General features: G+C 38.8%; 1 protein-coding gene across 1 annotated transcript in view; it reads left to right on the forward strand.

Moving 5' to 3' along the window:
- Positions 1-1,075: 1,075 nt before the first annotated feature.
- The window catches only part of LOC306885593 (potassium voltage-gated channel subfamily KQT member 4-like), a gene marked incomplete at both ends in the record, with an annotated part of 41,949 nt that continues 27,159 nt past the window's right edge, over positions 1,076-15,865 (forward strand). Inside the window, one exon of the mRNA XM_079442238.1 lies at positions 1,076-1,377. Within this exon, the coding sequence (XP_079298364.1) occupies positions 1,076-1,377 (302 nt within the window). The remainder of the gene's footprint in view (positions 1,378-15,865) is intronic.

A 15,865-nucleotide genomic window follows, 5' to 3' on the forward strand; every position in this document is an offset into this window, starting at 1 on the left:
GGACCTGCTCCGCTCCTCCCCAAACAACCAACCGGAATGAGCGTCGGGAAAACCGGGCAACGTCGTTTAATTCTAAACATTTCTTGTGTTTGCTTAGACAGGAAAACTTGAGTTATAGGATGCTTTGTGCTCTTTTGTGCCGCTGGATGTATTCCAAAACTTTTGAGTAATTAATTCGCACGTTAGCATCTCACCATGAAGTGCTCATTGTCCAGTTACGATTTAAGATGAAAATTGAGCTGAAATATTCATATCAATGTGGAGTCAGGACTTTAATGAACGTGTCTTTGTGATCGTGATAGTGACCTTAAATGAACAGCAATAACATGTAGACGCGCTCTATGAGGCTTTTTAACTATTTCACCCTACGCCACATTTAGCTTATTCACTTGCAGATTGTTAGAATGTACATTTAGTCTTTTTAAAGGGATTAAATGTCTTTTAGTTTAATTAGTAATTGACTTAAATGTCCTAATACCTTATTTTCTTATTTTGCTGATTACAATTATTTTTAGTTTGGAAGTGATTGATAGAGTAAGTTTTACTGTATAGGCTGGTAGAGATCTTTTTTACCGATATACACACCTTTCTACTTAACCAGTTATCGGTTGTTTAACATCGAGGCCACCGATAAATTCCAGTAGGCCTCTAAAGATAGTGTTCATTTTTATTGTTATTTGCATAAATTATTCAACTTTGTATGTACCAGATATTCATTCTTAACTGAAGTGTCCATATATTTTGTTTTCCAAGATTAGGTTTGAATTTTAATTTAAATGGTGATCTTTGCAACTAAACTTAAGGAAACGTATTATTGTTAATAATAATACAAAATCACAGTATGAATTATTATTATTTATATTATTATTAAAAACAATGTATTTTTATTGTAGTATGATAATTATTCAGCTATCATTGTGTTAGAAATTTAAAAAAAAAAAAAAAAAAAAGTTCTGCGAATCAGCTGTAGAACGCTTAAACAAATACAAATAATAATTTTCGGTCATTGGGGAAAAATAGTATTGGTTAATCTCAGCTGTAAATGGTGCACTAGTTTGCTTGTGTCGACACAATAATGTTGGGTAGCCCTTCAAATAACGGAGGCATTAGGATGCTGGCCCCCCCTGCACCCAATGATGACAGGCGGGTTGAGTTTGTGGCTCTCACGGCTGTTCACACTGAAAGAAGCGAGCCGTCGACCCCAGAGCGTGGACACCCGTCTCACCGCACCGGCTTACTGGGCACACCACTGCCGGTGCCACCGGGCCCGAGGGCGACCCCTTCTGCCTCCAGCAAACGCTACAGAAAGTTACAGAACTGCCTGTACAACGTGCTGGAGAGACCCAGAGGATGGGCGTTCATCTACCATGCCTTCATGTAAGTCACCCACAATTTTGGCATGCCCTTTTTTGTTTCACATTCAGTTTTTGTTTTTCAAAGTCTTAAGCTAAGCAAGAAGCATGTTGATAAAGGACCTCAGAGAAACAGTTAATGAGTGCAACGTAATTTGCTCACACAAATGGCCCATCTGCCATGCGCTCACCTGGAGTCAGTGGCAGTCTAATTCTGAACAAGCTGAGTCGAGATATTTTCCTATTAGGTGACCCTTTCAATAGACCATATCATTTCAGCATCAGAGATCAAGATTGATTTTCATCTCTCACAATTGGATTAAATTCCCATGCTGCATTCTTTCAACAAATCAAGTTTGCTTGAATGAGAGAGAACCCGTTTGACATTTACAGATGCGTTGTATATGGTTGAAATCGTAAAATGCCTCTGGATGCTCTAATACAGCACATTAAATGTTTTATTCATTGTTGCTCATTGTGTTGCCAACTTAAATGGCTGAGTATTTAGTAAGAGATGTAGAGCAAGTGCTCCACCATGCTAACTTTGACATTTGTTTATTCAAAGTTATTTATTAGCCCACTTCTCTTTGGTTGAGAGTCCTGAATGGTCCCTATTCTAAAATAATCTACTATATCATTGTATTTGACTGGTCAGAAGTTGTTCCCTGCAGGCAGGCATGTCAGAGGTCATTTATGATTGTCTATGATTGTGACTGTAGTTTTAGCCCTGTGCAAAGTAGGCAGGTGTTTGATGTCTTTAAGTGTTGAACATTCCAATGTATTTCTTTCTTGTAATCTGATTTTTCATAAGAAGGCCCTTTTTGACAGTTTTTAACCTCTGAATGAGTATTAAACCCATAATGAGCCATTAAAGCGGAGAGATAGACATCGTTTCCATTTTCTTACAGTTTGAAAGCAGGAGGGAGCTTATCAAAGTCTCTCATACTTCTGCTTGTCATTCATCTCCCTCACTCAAAACCACAACACAGAATTAATTCACCGATCTCCTATTGAGTACTTTTTATTTTCAGGCCCAATCTAATTGCAAATTCCAAAATAATTTGTAATTGCACAGCTTCAGGGTAAACAATTCAAGTTTGATTTAAAAATGTATATTTTGATTATTTGAACAAGTATGGGGTGCAAATAACATTATTCATCTTTTTGCACTTTAAAGTCAACATGATTTGCTGGTCTTTTTTTTCAGTTTTACTACTGTAACATGACGTACTTCCAAGTGAAACAGGATATTCAATGAGAAAAAATGTAGGGTGGGACTTGATTTTATCCACCATGATTAGCATGCGGAAAGTGGGCATTGGATATCAAAATGGAGCCAGACATAATGTGATTTTCCTAAAACAAGACCAGGGACCGGGTTCACAAAAAAAAAGTTTATAAGGTAAATTGTGAGATGTTTGTAAAGTGTGGTTTCAGAGAACATCTGTTTGTTTGTTTTGTTTTTTCCATAAAATTATAGATTTGGTCTTGTCACTTTGTATATTATACTTATGAGGTTGACTTCAATACAGTAAAAACGAAAATTTATTTTTATTACTGTGATCCCTTTTTTGAAGTAGGACACACTTGACGGCCATTTTTAAATGTAAAGTAAGTGAAGTGTGTGTCAGAAGGTCACTAAAGTTCCAATACTAAATCTAGGCTCAGCAACTGTTTCTGTAAGTGTTACATGAAGTACCTTTATTAAATGGTAAATCACTTTTGGTCAACCTGCTAAAAGAGCCTTCCCTTTGTCCATGAAGGGATGATGTCTGGTCTGGCGTGTTTCACCCCAGTGTAGTTTAAACAAGTATAGCGGTCTCTAAGCCACTGCCACTATTTGTTTACACCATCTATGTTGAGCACTCTCTCCCTCTTCCTCTCTCACTCTTTCACTGCCTCACCCGCACACTCATACTTATTAAATATATATATTAATATATAAGGTACATTTTTTGCAGTTCATGATCTTTGTCTGAAATCATGGGATTAATAACAATTTTATTAAACTGAGTTTATACATCCAACAGTACTCAAGACAGAGGATATTTGCTTTATATACCTAATAGAAAGTAAATATTTTCCAGAATTAATATTTATATTTTTCACTGTATAAATGGGTCTTCATACATGAAAATATATATTAGTCTTTATATTTTAGGAGGATCATATTTGGGGCTCCATACACTTTTATCTGTCTTCTGACACAGGTTTGGCGCAGCTATGCTTTGATACAGAGAAAATTGAGAAATACATACCAAAACTTTTTTTTCTTACTTTTGGTATTGGCGTAGTTACTTCATTTGCTGCATTTACAACAGATTAGTTGACAAATTTCAAGGTTTAGGAAAATATTTTGGCACTCACGCATCTGCATAAGCGCTCTTGAACTGAACACTTTGGATCAACACGGTAAAAATGTAGATGAGCATTCTTATAATAATACATTGGCTCTCTGTCCAATGAATGAAATACAGTGAAGAGTTATTAACAGTACCTGACGCGTCAAGGTTATGGCTCTCAAGTTTCAGACACCCAGTGTCTAATTCTCTGTTTCTATTAACGCCTAGCCATGTGGCATTTGGGTGATGTAAATTCTGTCAATGTATGGCACTGGTTTCTGAATATGCCATCCGAGAACAACTATCATGACATGGCCATCAAGTCGATGTCCAATTAATTATTTAGTGTCTATACACTTCTTTGACAAATTCCAGTTAATTGCTATAGTGTACTTTAGCCAGAGTCTCTTAAATGTCTGAATCAGCCTGCGAATATATCCCTGTGATAATGGGAACTTTAACTGTAGATTAGAACCATACTGCATGCCCTAAGTAGCACAATAATCATTAAATTGAGACTTTGATGAAGCAAGGGGTGTAATGTCTTGATCACTTAATTCTACCCTGTGAGGCTGCTGGAGGCAATGTGTTTCTCTCATGGTACCTTGTTTTTGGCACAACTGTTGTGAAGAGCTTCTCAAACACGCTTTTTTTTTTATGGAAATTTGTGCTCTGCAATTAACCCATCCAAGTGCACACACACAGCAGTGAGTAGTGAACAAACACACGCACACACATACACGCACACACCGTGAACACACACCAGTTGGGGGTTCGGTGCCTTGCTCAAGGGTCTCACCTCAGTTGTGGTATTGAGGGTGGAGAGAGCGCTGGACATTCACTCCCCCCACCTACAATCCTGCTGGACCTGAGACTCGAACCCGCGGCCTTTGGGTTACAAGTTCGACTCTCTTTCCATTAATGTGAATATTATGCCTTGCACTGACACTACAATAAATTGTATTTATTCATTTATTTATTTATTTTATTTATTTATTTATTTAATAAAAAAATATATATATTTTTTTAAAATACAATTGATAGTATTGGCATTATTACTTGAACCATCAACTTATTTTACCCAAAAGGATGAAGGTTCACAAGGCAGCACAATAAGACGAAAATTTTTTGATATTTAAATCTATATTAGGTTGGAAAAATGTAGGTAATCTGCTCTGTGACTTTTACTGAGGCTGTGTGAAAAACAAACATAAATCTTTTGATTTGGACAGGATTTAAATCACAAATTACATCTGTGAAAATGCATTTTCTCCACTCAGTTGGGTGAAAATGGAGCATTACATGCAAATCAGACTGAAAGGACACCTGCTGCTGATACTGACACAAATTCCTTCGGTTGTGACACTGAGTCATTGCTAGGACATGAGAGGAACCTTTGACACTGTTAGAAATTCTACACAAATGGCTGGAAGCCTGGAAAATGTTTATGCATGGGACAGGATTCTTTTTTCTATCACCCCTGCACTTACCCCAGATTAAGATGTCTTGTCAGAGGCTAAACTTACAAGCTATCAGAGTGTTGACGTGACGTTTGTAAGAGATGGGGGTGAAAGGTGAACATATGTAATGTACATGAGAAGATGCCTAGGATGCAGCTGGAGTTTTAGTAGGCCGAAGCTGACCTTTATCTGTTTTCCACAGCACCACATATAGAAAATCGCATGCTATTTTCAACAGGCCCTGAGCAAACACAAGGGCTTTCAGAGCTTCACAAAGGTTCTTGGACTGTAAATGAGGGCAACGATGCAAGGAGTTGTTAAAACAGTTTCAAACTGAAGAGGTGAACAGCAGTGATTACAGTTGAAAACATCTTCATCCCTCGAGCAGCCCCCGAGTCACACTTCAACCTCACCCTACAAATTAAGCAATAAATGAGCTCTCATTTTGTTAAATGACTTCCCTATTTATGAATGACTTTCTGTCTTTTATTATTTTTTTTTCTTTTGGATTAATGGAAACCGCTTAGCAGCTTAATATAATAAAAATGCATTGGTACTGGCTGCTTTAGCACAAAAGACATGGACGTAGCCAAACAAGAACGAAAATATGGAGGTGAGAGACAGGAAAAGTGAACAGGCCTGCATTTTTATCTTCTTTAGGATTCAGTATGTTTTGCAGTTTTACCCATTCTTTAACTTTAAGTAGTCAGCCAGAAATAACAGCTTGTCCAGAATTGGTGCTCGGTCCCTCAAAGTGCTGTACACTTGAGTTTGAGTAAATAAATATATAAAAAAATTGCACTCCCGCGGCACAAACATGTAGCCTTGCGCAGTGGAATTGCGTGTGTAAGAAATGCTTTTGTGCTCACAATGCTGTTACGCTGTTCAATAATGCATAGTTTTGGGCTTTTAAAGAAATTACGCAGCGATCATAAATCCAACGGGGATAGGACCCTCCTCTCCCGGGAAGGTCATTGATTTTTCTTCTGTGGTGGCCGTGACCTTGTCATGTCTAGCTGCTGGCCAGAGGGGCCACCAGGAGTTTTAGGATATGCAGCATTAAGGATCCCAGATTTACACAGCAGATTTGTAGCATAAAGATTTTTAAGCGCCAGACAAACCACAGATAGTTGGTTCTGTCCACCTCCGGATGACAAGGCAATGATTTAATACACATGCTTTAGTAGGCTTTTAAACATGATGATGGCAGACACTTTTCCAGTAAGGAGGGCAGTTATGATAAAGTGTGTTGAGTGATACCTTGAATTGCATTTCCAGCTTCGAGTTGCCTTTTTTAGTGTTTAGTGAGATGTTTCAGTTGGATTTTATTTAATTTTTGTTTTTGATTTGGTTTGATATGTTTAGCATTTCCTTTTATTTTGTTTTTGCTTTTTAATTATTTGTGTATTTTATTTTGTTTTTAATTTTGGTTTGATTTATTTTATTTTGGCTGTATTTATTTATTTAGTTTTTTGGTTTTGTTTAGATTTGTTTCTATTTAGTTTGGTTTGTTTTTATTTTCATTTAGTTGTTTGTTTGTTCATATGTTTGTTTTTTAAATACTCCCTTTGTGTCTATAGAAATTCAATATTGACCTGCTATACCCAACTTTGAGCGTTTATATTTTTTAAACAGTTTTCAACCTAGTTTTTCATTTTCCTCACCATACCTTTTTAATATATAGGTCTATGTATGTATGTATGTGTAAGTATGTGTGTATATATATATATATATATATATATATTGTAGTGGGGTGAATGAGAGCACAGACACAGTTGTCGCTGAATTAACCCCGGAGGGTAATTTATTCACACAAACGTTCAAGTGCAGTAACGACGTGTGGTGATGGTGCAGCGTGGTTTGAGCAGCAAGGTGTCTGTGAGAAGTGAAGCTCAACGGGGTCTCAGTCAGTCTCTGTAAGGGGAGAGAAACCACACATTAGTTCGGTCCCTCATGGAGCCTCCATCCAACCTCCTCAGTGTGATTTCTCTCCGTGTTTTAAAGGGTGGCTGTGATGAGCAGCAGGTGTGCCGCTCATTAAGCTCAGGTGTCGGTGCTTGGCGGTGATTGGGAGAGCGGCGTTTCCAGGGCGACGATGGTCCACTCCCTGATGGCTCGCCACAATATATATATATATACTATATATTCAAGTGAATAAATATCGATCATATTTAAGATTTTTACAGCATGGGCTAAGACAATATGTTTAAATCCTCATTATTTATAGATGAAGGATTGGGATGGATGCAACTTTCATAATACAGTTCCTTTACACAAATCAGGAGATTAATGAAAATTTGCCCAAGACTGTTCTTGCTCAGAATGGAAGCTAGTTATGCTATTTGAATGAATTTGAATGCTTGCTTCAGGACCCGTATTTTATATTGAAAATCATGTGGTGATCCATCACAGTACCAAAATTGTTTATTGAATATTACTTTCTGCTCAGCGTTTTCATTTATCCTGCTCAGTGTTGCTTGTTTCCCATTAGCCTGTTTTTATTGGTTAGCGTCAGTGGAGTGTGTAAATTCTGCCCCATTAAAAACACCCAATATTTATTTAGCTATCACTCTCCATTCCATGATATGCTTCAGCAGAATATTATCTCTTTTTCTCACACCACCTTTAATTTCCACTCAAGCTACGGCTCTCCCTCTCATGCCCATACTACTCCATTGCAATGGCTATCCACTCATTTGACTAGTGGTAATAAGGTGAATTAGGTGGAAGAAGAGGAAATGCCTTTTGAGTCTTTCTGCTAAGTGCTAGTTAAGGACACATTTAGAATCGATTGTTAAGTACTTGCGAGTGGACAATGGCTTCAGGTCTTTGGCTTCACTTAAGTTTCAATATGATAGTCCAGTCAATCCAGGATGAAACATAGACGTACATCTGTTTCGTTTTGAATTAAATTCACAAGTTTTATGTTTTGTACAATTTGCTTTTTTTGAGGTGTTTCATAATGACTTCTTTGTTTGTTTGTTTGTTTTTGCAGTCATTTTGTTTGTTTATTTTTTAATTGTTTGTTTTGTTTTCTTTTTTGTTTTGATATTTTATTTATTTTTTTACTTGTTTCATCTAGTTTTCTGTTTGTTTATTTATTTGTTTGTTTTAATACGTTGGATTTTTTTTTTTTTACATTTTTTCTTAGGTTTTGTTTTTGTTTTGTTCTGTTTTTACAAAACATTTAACTCTCACTCTCACAAGGTGGTGCCCTGTTTTACTGTGGTGCTGTTATTTTCTCAGTCAAGGGCTGAAGGCTGTTGCTCAGCAGATTGAGTTAAATGAGGTGTGTGTAGGGAATGCTCTCTTTATCTGCATTAGTTCACATTGTTTATTAAGGCTTTGAGTGATTTCATTATGTCTCATTCTCAGAGGAAATACTTACAGAGTAGGCTGAAGGTTTCTAAGCTAATTAGATTTTATTAGAATGGAGGAGGTGATTATGCAGCAATCACTCTCAAAGCCTTTAGATGTTTGGGTGGTGGGTCACTGTGGTCCAATATACATTCAGGAAATGTGAGAGAAAGTTTGCCATTTCCAGTCAAGACCAAACATGCATGGGGAGTTTTCTTCTCCAGCCTTTGTCAATGAATGTTGCATCCCTAGATTTCACACAGTCAGTCCCCACATCTGTGGCAGTGCCTGCTGACACTAAACTGATGTCTCATTCAATACCCTGTTACATTCTGTACATGGCAAAGCGTCCAGCTGGCACTACCAGCTTTACTCGGGTCCCTGATAAATTTATACCATTGGAAGGTTATTCAGTGCTAATGTTAAGTACGTGTGTGGAGCGAGAGAGAGGGGTGTTTTTTTATTTTATTTATCCATGCTATGGCTGCTGCCAACATGCCATCCTTTTCTAAAGGTGATTGACAAACAGACCAAAAAAAGATTTTTTTTTTGTTGTTTTTTTTGCCAACACTTATGGTAAGATTGTTAAATAAGTAATATTAACACAGTAGTTAACAGGAAATGATAAGCTATTTTTATTTTTCATAATTTTGTTTAATAATTTTAATAACAACATTTAGTTAATTTATACATATATCACTGTTCAAAAGTTTGGGTCTTTTTTAATGTTTTTTAAATTAGTCTTTTATGCTGACCAGGGCTGCATTCATTTGATAAAACAAATGTAAAAAGAAAAACAAAATAATAATCTTGTTAAATAGTAGAATTTGAAATAAATGTTATCTATTTAAGTATATTTTAAAATGTATTTTGATCCTGTGATGGCAGAGCTGAAATTTCAGCAGCCATTACTCCAGTCTTCAGCGTCACATGATCTTTGAAATTTTTTTTTCTTCCATCAAACACAAGAGTTAATTCTTCTCTTGTCCATACAATCAAAGTCGGGGAAAAACACCATTAAAATGTAAAAAAAATAGTCCATACAACTTCACTTTCATTTTGTTCTTCACACAAAGCTATGCAAGTTATTATTCACTCTCTAATGCAGCTGTCAAATTCATGTGTACGCATATCCAAATATATGACGTCATGCTGACAACCATCATTGCTTCTCATGTGCCTTGTAGTCAATTATGATACAACAAATGTTAATATGTGCATTTTCAAATTATGTAAAAGATGAAAATAAAGTTAAATTACTGCGAGAGCCATTGCAGTAAAAGGTAGCATGGTGTGGTGGTTCGTCCTTGTGACAGAGTGCTGGAGAAGAAGTCCTGATGCGGTGTATTCATTTCTCCTTTCGGGGCAGAAATGTTTCCCGTGGGATGACCTGTCTCTCCCAGGATGAGGCGCAGCGGGTTTTAAGTTTCCAGGATAATGACGAACAGGAGCTTAGATTGTTCTCCACCTTATAGTCTAGAGTTCACACTGTAATTTACAAACAATGACTCAGGGTTAAGATTGTGTGTATTCTGCGCTTTGTTAGTGTTATTTTTTTTCCCCAATGAATCACAATGATTAATTGCCATGTTAATCTAGCAAGTGCATAACTGAAGTGAAGTGACATACTGCCAAGTATGGTGACCCATACTCGGAATTTGTGCTCTGCATTTAACCCATCCAACGTGCACACAACTGCCAGTCAAATCACTGCTTTTGCAAAGTCGACCATGCTTAACAGATTTCCTAGAGCGGGTAAATAGTAAAGCAATCATGTGTGATCACAAATCTGTATTTGTGCAACTTTCATCATGTTTATCATGCAAGGAATGCAGGAACACTTTATTGGATTTATTGACGTAATTCGGTATCCATCTGAATCTGTGAGTCACAACACCCGCTCCTGTGGAGATCAGACTGCAACCTGCGTTTGAAAGCACAGAGAGAGACGGAAAGACCAAAGGCCCAAAAGTGCATAACCGTCATAGCGTGTAACGTGATCCAGACCAGTGTTGATACCCCTTTAATCTGCTGTAATCTCTGTTTATGTAATGTTATTTTTGCCAAGCTACACTCAGATTCTGGTGTAAGCCTTTGACCGAGGCTTATTTTAAGTGGATGTAACCATCTTACTGCACTCAGGTGGTTTTTACAACCCCATACATCAAAGTTCATCACCAGAGATTTAAGCATGATAGGGATGCTTCAAATACTTCTGCCTTTAGAACATTGTCTTGTATAAGTATAGCTGAGGGACATTTCTAGCATTTGATCCTGCTTTCATAAACACCTTAACAGTGAATGTCAGTCGTTTGATGTTTTCATTGTTGAGGGGTTTATGTTCTGGTCCTGAATTTATTTTGGGGTTAAAATAAGGTTAGCCACTCCTCGTTTGCAGTGGCATCATGAATTATTCATTTTATTGTTTGCCATCCAAACTAAAAGTTAATAACACTCTACAAACTAAGAGGGTTCGTCACAGGGGTTTTATATGTGTATTATTTAAACTTAAACTTAAAACTTAAAAGGTCTGAAAGTAACACTCAGCAGTATAAAATGCTGTTTTTATCAAGTGCATGTGACCTACACACTGTTTTAACCTTATATCTGTATATAGGTGCATGTTTGTGTACTTGTGTGCATGTGTATGTGTATGTGTACAGACAATAGAGCAAAGTGAGCAAACAGAGCAAAGTGCTCTGAAAATTACCTGTTTGTTTGACTTATAATAGATAATAGTTCAGACAAAAAATGAAAATTCTGTCATCAATTACACCGCTATCATGTTGTTCCAAACCCATAAAACTTTGGTTAATCTTTGGGATTACAAATTAAGATATCTTGAAACCTGAGAGGTTCCCTCCATCTAAAGTCTAGTAACCAATGTTAGACCTAGGTACCCAATGTTACAATTACCAGCTGGAGTGCCCATGAGCTCTGAGGGCACACTACCGAATTCCCTTGCCACTCCACCCCAGACTCCATTTCCCAGATACCCTCTGCCTAAGAACCAATTATCTGTTGTCACCAGTGTTGGGGAAAGTTACTTTTAAAAGTAATGCATTACAATATTGCGTTACTCCCTAAAAAAGTAACTAATTACGTTACTTAGCTACTTTTTATGGAAAGTAATGCATTACGTTACTTTTGCGTTACTTTTGCGTTACTTTTTAAATATGAGCAGGGCTTGATTGTTTTTAATACAAGAAATTACATTAATACAAATGTAAAAGCCCTGTATCTTGTGAAGGAAAAGTAAATTCACGTCTGTAAAGTAAAACTCAGGATAAGAAGGTTTAACACTCTTCGGCAATAAAAAAACAATGAAGTACAATTGTTACAATTTTGCTTATTAGTATGGTTGAACTGGATCAAAGGTCAGCAGCAAAGACATTGATTAATAAAATGGGTTTGCGTCATATTCTGAGTTTGCATTTCACTGTTTTAATTCATTTTGATGAATGCTAAATCTGTTTTTTGCGAGTGGGATGAATTAATTCACATTCACATTTAGTCTAGAACTACAGTAACAGCATGTTCACAGCGCACTGTCAGTCAATAAATGGGGAAAAAGTAACTGGCGTTACTTTTTTGAAAAAGTAACTCAGATATTTTCTTGTAAATTAAAAAGTAATGCGTTACTTTACTAGTTACTTGAAAAAAGTAATATTATTACGTAACTCGCGTTACTTGTAATGCGTTACCCCCAACACTGGTTGTCACCTGTTTCAGATCAGGAGGACTATGAAAGATGCACTCACAGACACACACAGGGATGAGTATTGTTTGTTTGTATTCCTAGTTTCCGTGTTTCTTCCTGTGCTTTCCTAGATTCCTAGTTTTGCCCTGCCTGTGTTTTGACCCTGGACTGTTTCCTTATTTCTGATTGTTTGCTACCTGCCCTGACCATTGTCTTTTATTGGATTACTCTTTTGCCTTGCCTCGGATATTGTTGTTTGCAGTTGTTTGACCATACCTGTCTGACTATGCTCTTAATAAAGCCTTGCATTTGGAACTTCAACTCCGTTGTCACGACCCCACATTACAACTAAAATTTAGAAGATCCAAAAAGGTCATTAAGGCATTGTATAATAAATTCATATAAATCGAGTGGTTTATTCCACAATAATTGTTTAGATGTAAATAAAAGTCTTTTATAGTTTACAGGAACAATGAAATGTTGCGATTGAAAACATTAATCTCCTACTTTTGCAGACTAAAATGGTTTAAAATGTTAAAATGGCTCAAAACTTGTCACACTAACCTATTGATTATTTTTCAGTACTTTATTTTTTACACTCATTTTCACAATAGACTCATACCTTAAAGTTTTGACTACAAAAACGCTATTGTGCATGAAAAAGATACTATGCATTGACTTTTGTGAAAACAAAAGTCAATTTTCCAAGATGGCGCCGCTTTGTTCGGACGCCGTCCAGGTCGCTCCGCTAAGATTGTGTTTTTATCTACTTTTTTACATAGTTTTACTTTCTCTTTTTACACATCTCACGTCGGCAATGATCACCTATAACAAAGACACACTTTTGGACATTGGAAACCGCTACACCAACCTGTTTCAGGACACTTTATCCAGGAATCCAGCATGGCCTCTGGAGATTCTTCGGAACGCGGAGATGAACAATAACCCCCCGAGGCTAAGGATCAAGAAACACCGCGGGAAATGTGCTGGGATTCGAGATGGACTCAGGAAAAGGGCTCACAGTCCTCCCCTTCCGAGCATTCTGCTCGCAAATGTCCAATCCTTGGAGAATAAGATGGACGATCTTAGAGCCAGGATTAGTTTCCAACGGGACATAAGGGACTGTAATATCCTTTCTTTGTCAGAAACGTGGCTTTCGTCCATGATCCCGGACACTGCTGTAATGCCAAGTGATAACTTCTCTGTTTTTCGGATGGACAGAACAGCAGAGGCCGGTAAATCCAGGGGTGGAGGAGTGTGTTTCATGATTAACAAGAAATGGTGTGATCCCAGGAATATCTCCATTCTGTCGCGCTCCTGCTCGCCTCATCTGGAACATCTTTCCATTATCTGCCACCCATTTTATCTGCCCCGGGAGTTTTCATCTATCATTGATCATCGATCAACATTCCACCACAGGCGGAGCTTGGCTTGTCTAAACTTCACGATGTGCTCAGCAGCGGCTACATTAACAAACATCCTGACGCTGCCTTTATCATCGCGGGGGACTTTAACAAAGCTAACCTCAGACGGGTCATGCCGAACTTTCACCAACATGTATCCTGTCCAACTAGAGTACCAAACACACTGGATCATTGCTACACTCAGTTCAAGAATGCCTACAAAGCCCACTCACTTCCGGCTTTTGGTAAATCGGACCATGCCGCCATTTTTCTCACACCGGTCCGAAATACAAACAAAGGCTCGTTCAGGATCCCCCGGTGCAGAGAGTAGTGACGCGCTGGTCCTCCCACTCAGAAGCTATGCTGCAGGCGGCTCTTGATGACGTCGACTGGGACATGTTCCGGGAGAGTTCTTCTGACGTCAGCGAGTTCACGAATGTAGCATTAAGCTTTGTAAACACGCTAACCGAGCAAGCTACAGAAACAATAACGATAAGGACATTCTCCAACCAGAAACCGTGGGTGGACAGTACAATCCGTGCTGCGGTTAACACACGCACTGCCGCTTACAATGAGGCTCTTCTGACCGGGAATATGAGCGAGTACAAAGCATTGTGCTATGCTCTCCGACGCGCAGTAAGAGCCGCTAAACACAGATACAGAGAGAGAATTGATTCTCATTTCCAGCTCAATGACTCTCGACGGATGTGGCAGGGACTGAGGACCATCTGTGCCTTCGGAAACGAATCCACCATGGAGGTGAGAGAAGATCCGTTGCTGGCCGACGAGTTAAACACCTTCTTCGGCCGCTTCGAATGCAACGGCGGCAGCGCATCAGGAAGCAGCAGGCAGAGCAGCGATGATCTTGTAATCACCGTGCCAGAGGATGAGGTTCGGAGGGCACTAAAGAAAGTGAACGTCAGGAAAGCAGCCGGACCTGATGGGATAAACGGCCGTGTTTTGAGGTCCTGCGCTGATCAGCTCGCTGGTTTGTTCACGTCTATTCTTAATGAGTCCCTTGCTACCTCCGTGGTTCCCACCTCATAAAAAATCTGTAATAATCCCTGTGCCTAAGAACAATAAACCCTCTTGCCTGAATGACTATCGCCCAGTTGCCCTCACATCTATAGTCATGAAGGTTTTTGAGAGACTTGTTAAGAGCCACATCTGCTCCTCCATCCCTGATACTTTGGACCCTCTTCAGTTTGCCTATCGCCCAAACAGATCTACGGACGATGCCATCTCTCACGTCCTCCACTCTTCCCTCACACACTTGGACAGCAACAATGGGAATTATGCAAGGCTGCTATTCATTGACTATAGCTCAGCTTTCAACACTATATTCCCCATCAAGCTGGCTTCTAAACTCACAGACCTCGGCCTAAACTCCTCACTCTGTGACTGGATTCAAGTTCACCTTGGCCAGTTCACCTCAAACTTCATCACTCTGAACATAGGAGCCCCACAGGGCTGTGTCCTGAGTCCCCTGCTATACTCTCTCTTCACGCATGACTGTGTGTCCTCTCACAGCTCCACATCTATTATCAAATTCGCTGATGATACTGTGGTTCTGGGCCTCATCTCCAACAACGATGAGATCGCATACTTGGATGAGGTAGAGAGACTCACATCATGGTGCCAGGACAACTGTCTCTCTCTGAATGTGAGCAAAACTAAAGAGCTGATCGTGGACTTTAGGAAGAGATAGCAGCAGCCCTACACTCCTCTTATGATCAGTAGGACCCCTGTGGAGAGGGTGAGTAGCTTCAAGTACCTCGGTGTAAACATCTCCGAGAACCTGACTTGGACTACACACATCCAAACACAGGTTAAGAAAGCCAGGCAAAGACTGTAAATTCAGGGTCTCACCAGCAATCCTGAAAACTTTCTATTCAGGGACCATAGAAAGTGTATTGACTCAGTGCATCTCAGTGTGGTATGGAAACAGCTCCAATCAGGACTGCAAAGCACTACAGAGAGTTGTGCGCTTAGCTGAGCGCATCTCAGGGTCTGCTCTCCCCTCTCTGCAGGACATCTACCTCAAACGCTGCAAAAGTAGAGCTGTCAAAATTATCAAGGACTCAAATCACCCTGGTAACCGACTATTCACTTTGCTTCCATCTGGTAAGCGCTTCCGTAGCCTGATGGCAAAAACTGAGAGACTTAGGAGGAGCTTCTTCAGGCTCCTAAACTCTAACTCCGTGTCATAACATCACTTGACTCCATGTTAACATCACTATATCAATAAGCT

The sequence above is a fragment of the Barbus barbus genome (genome assembly GCF_936440315.1).
Source record: "Barbus barbus genome assembly, chromosome: 19".
Classification (NCBI taxonomy): domain Eukaryota; kingdom Metazoa; phylum Chordata; class Actinopteri; order Cypriniformes; family Cyprinidae; genus Barbus; species Barbus barbus.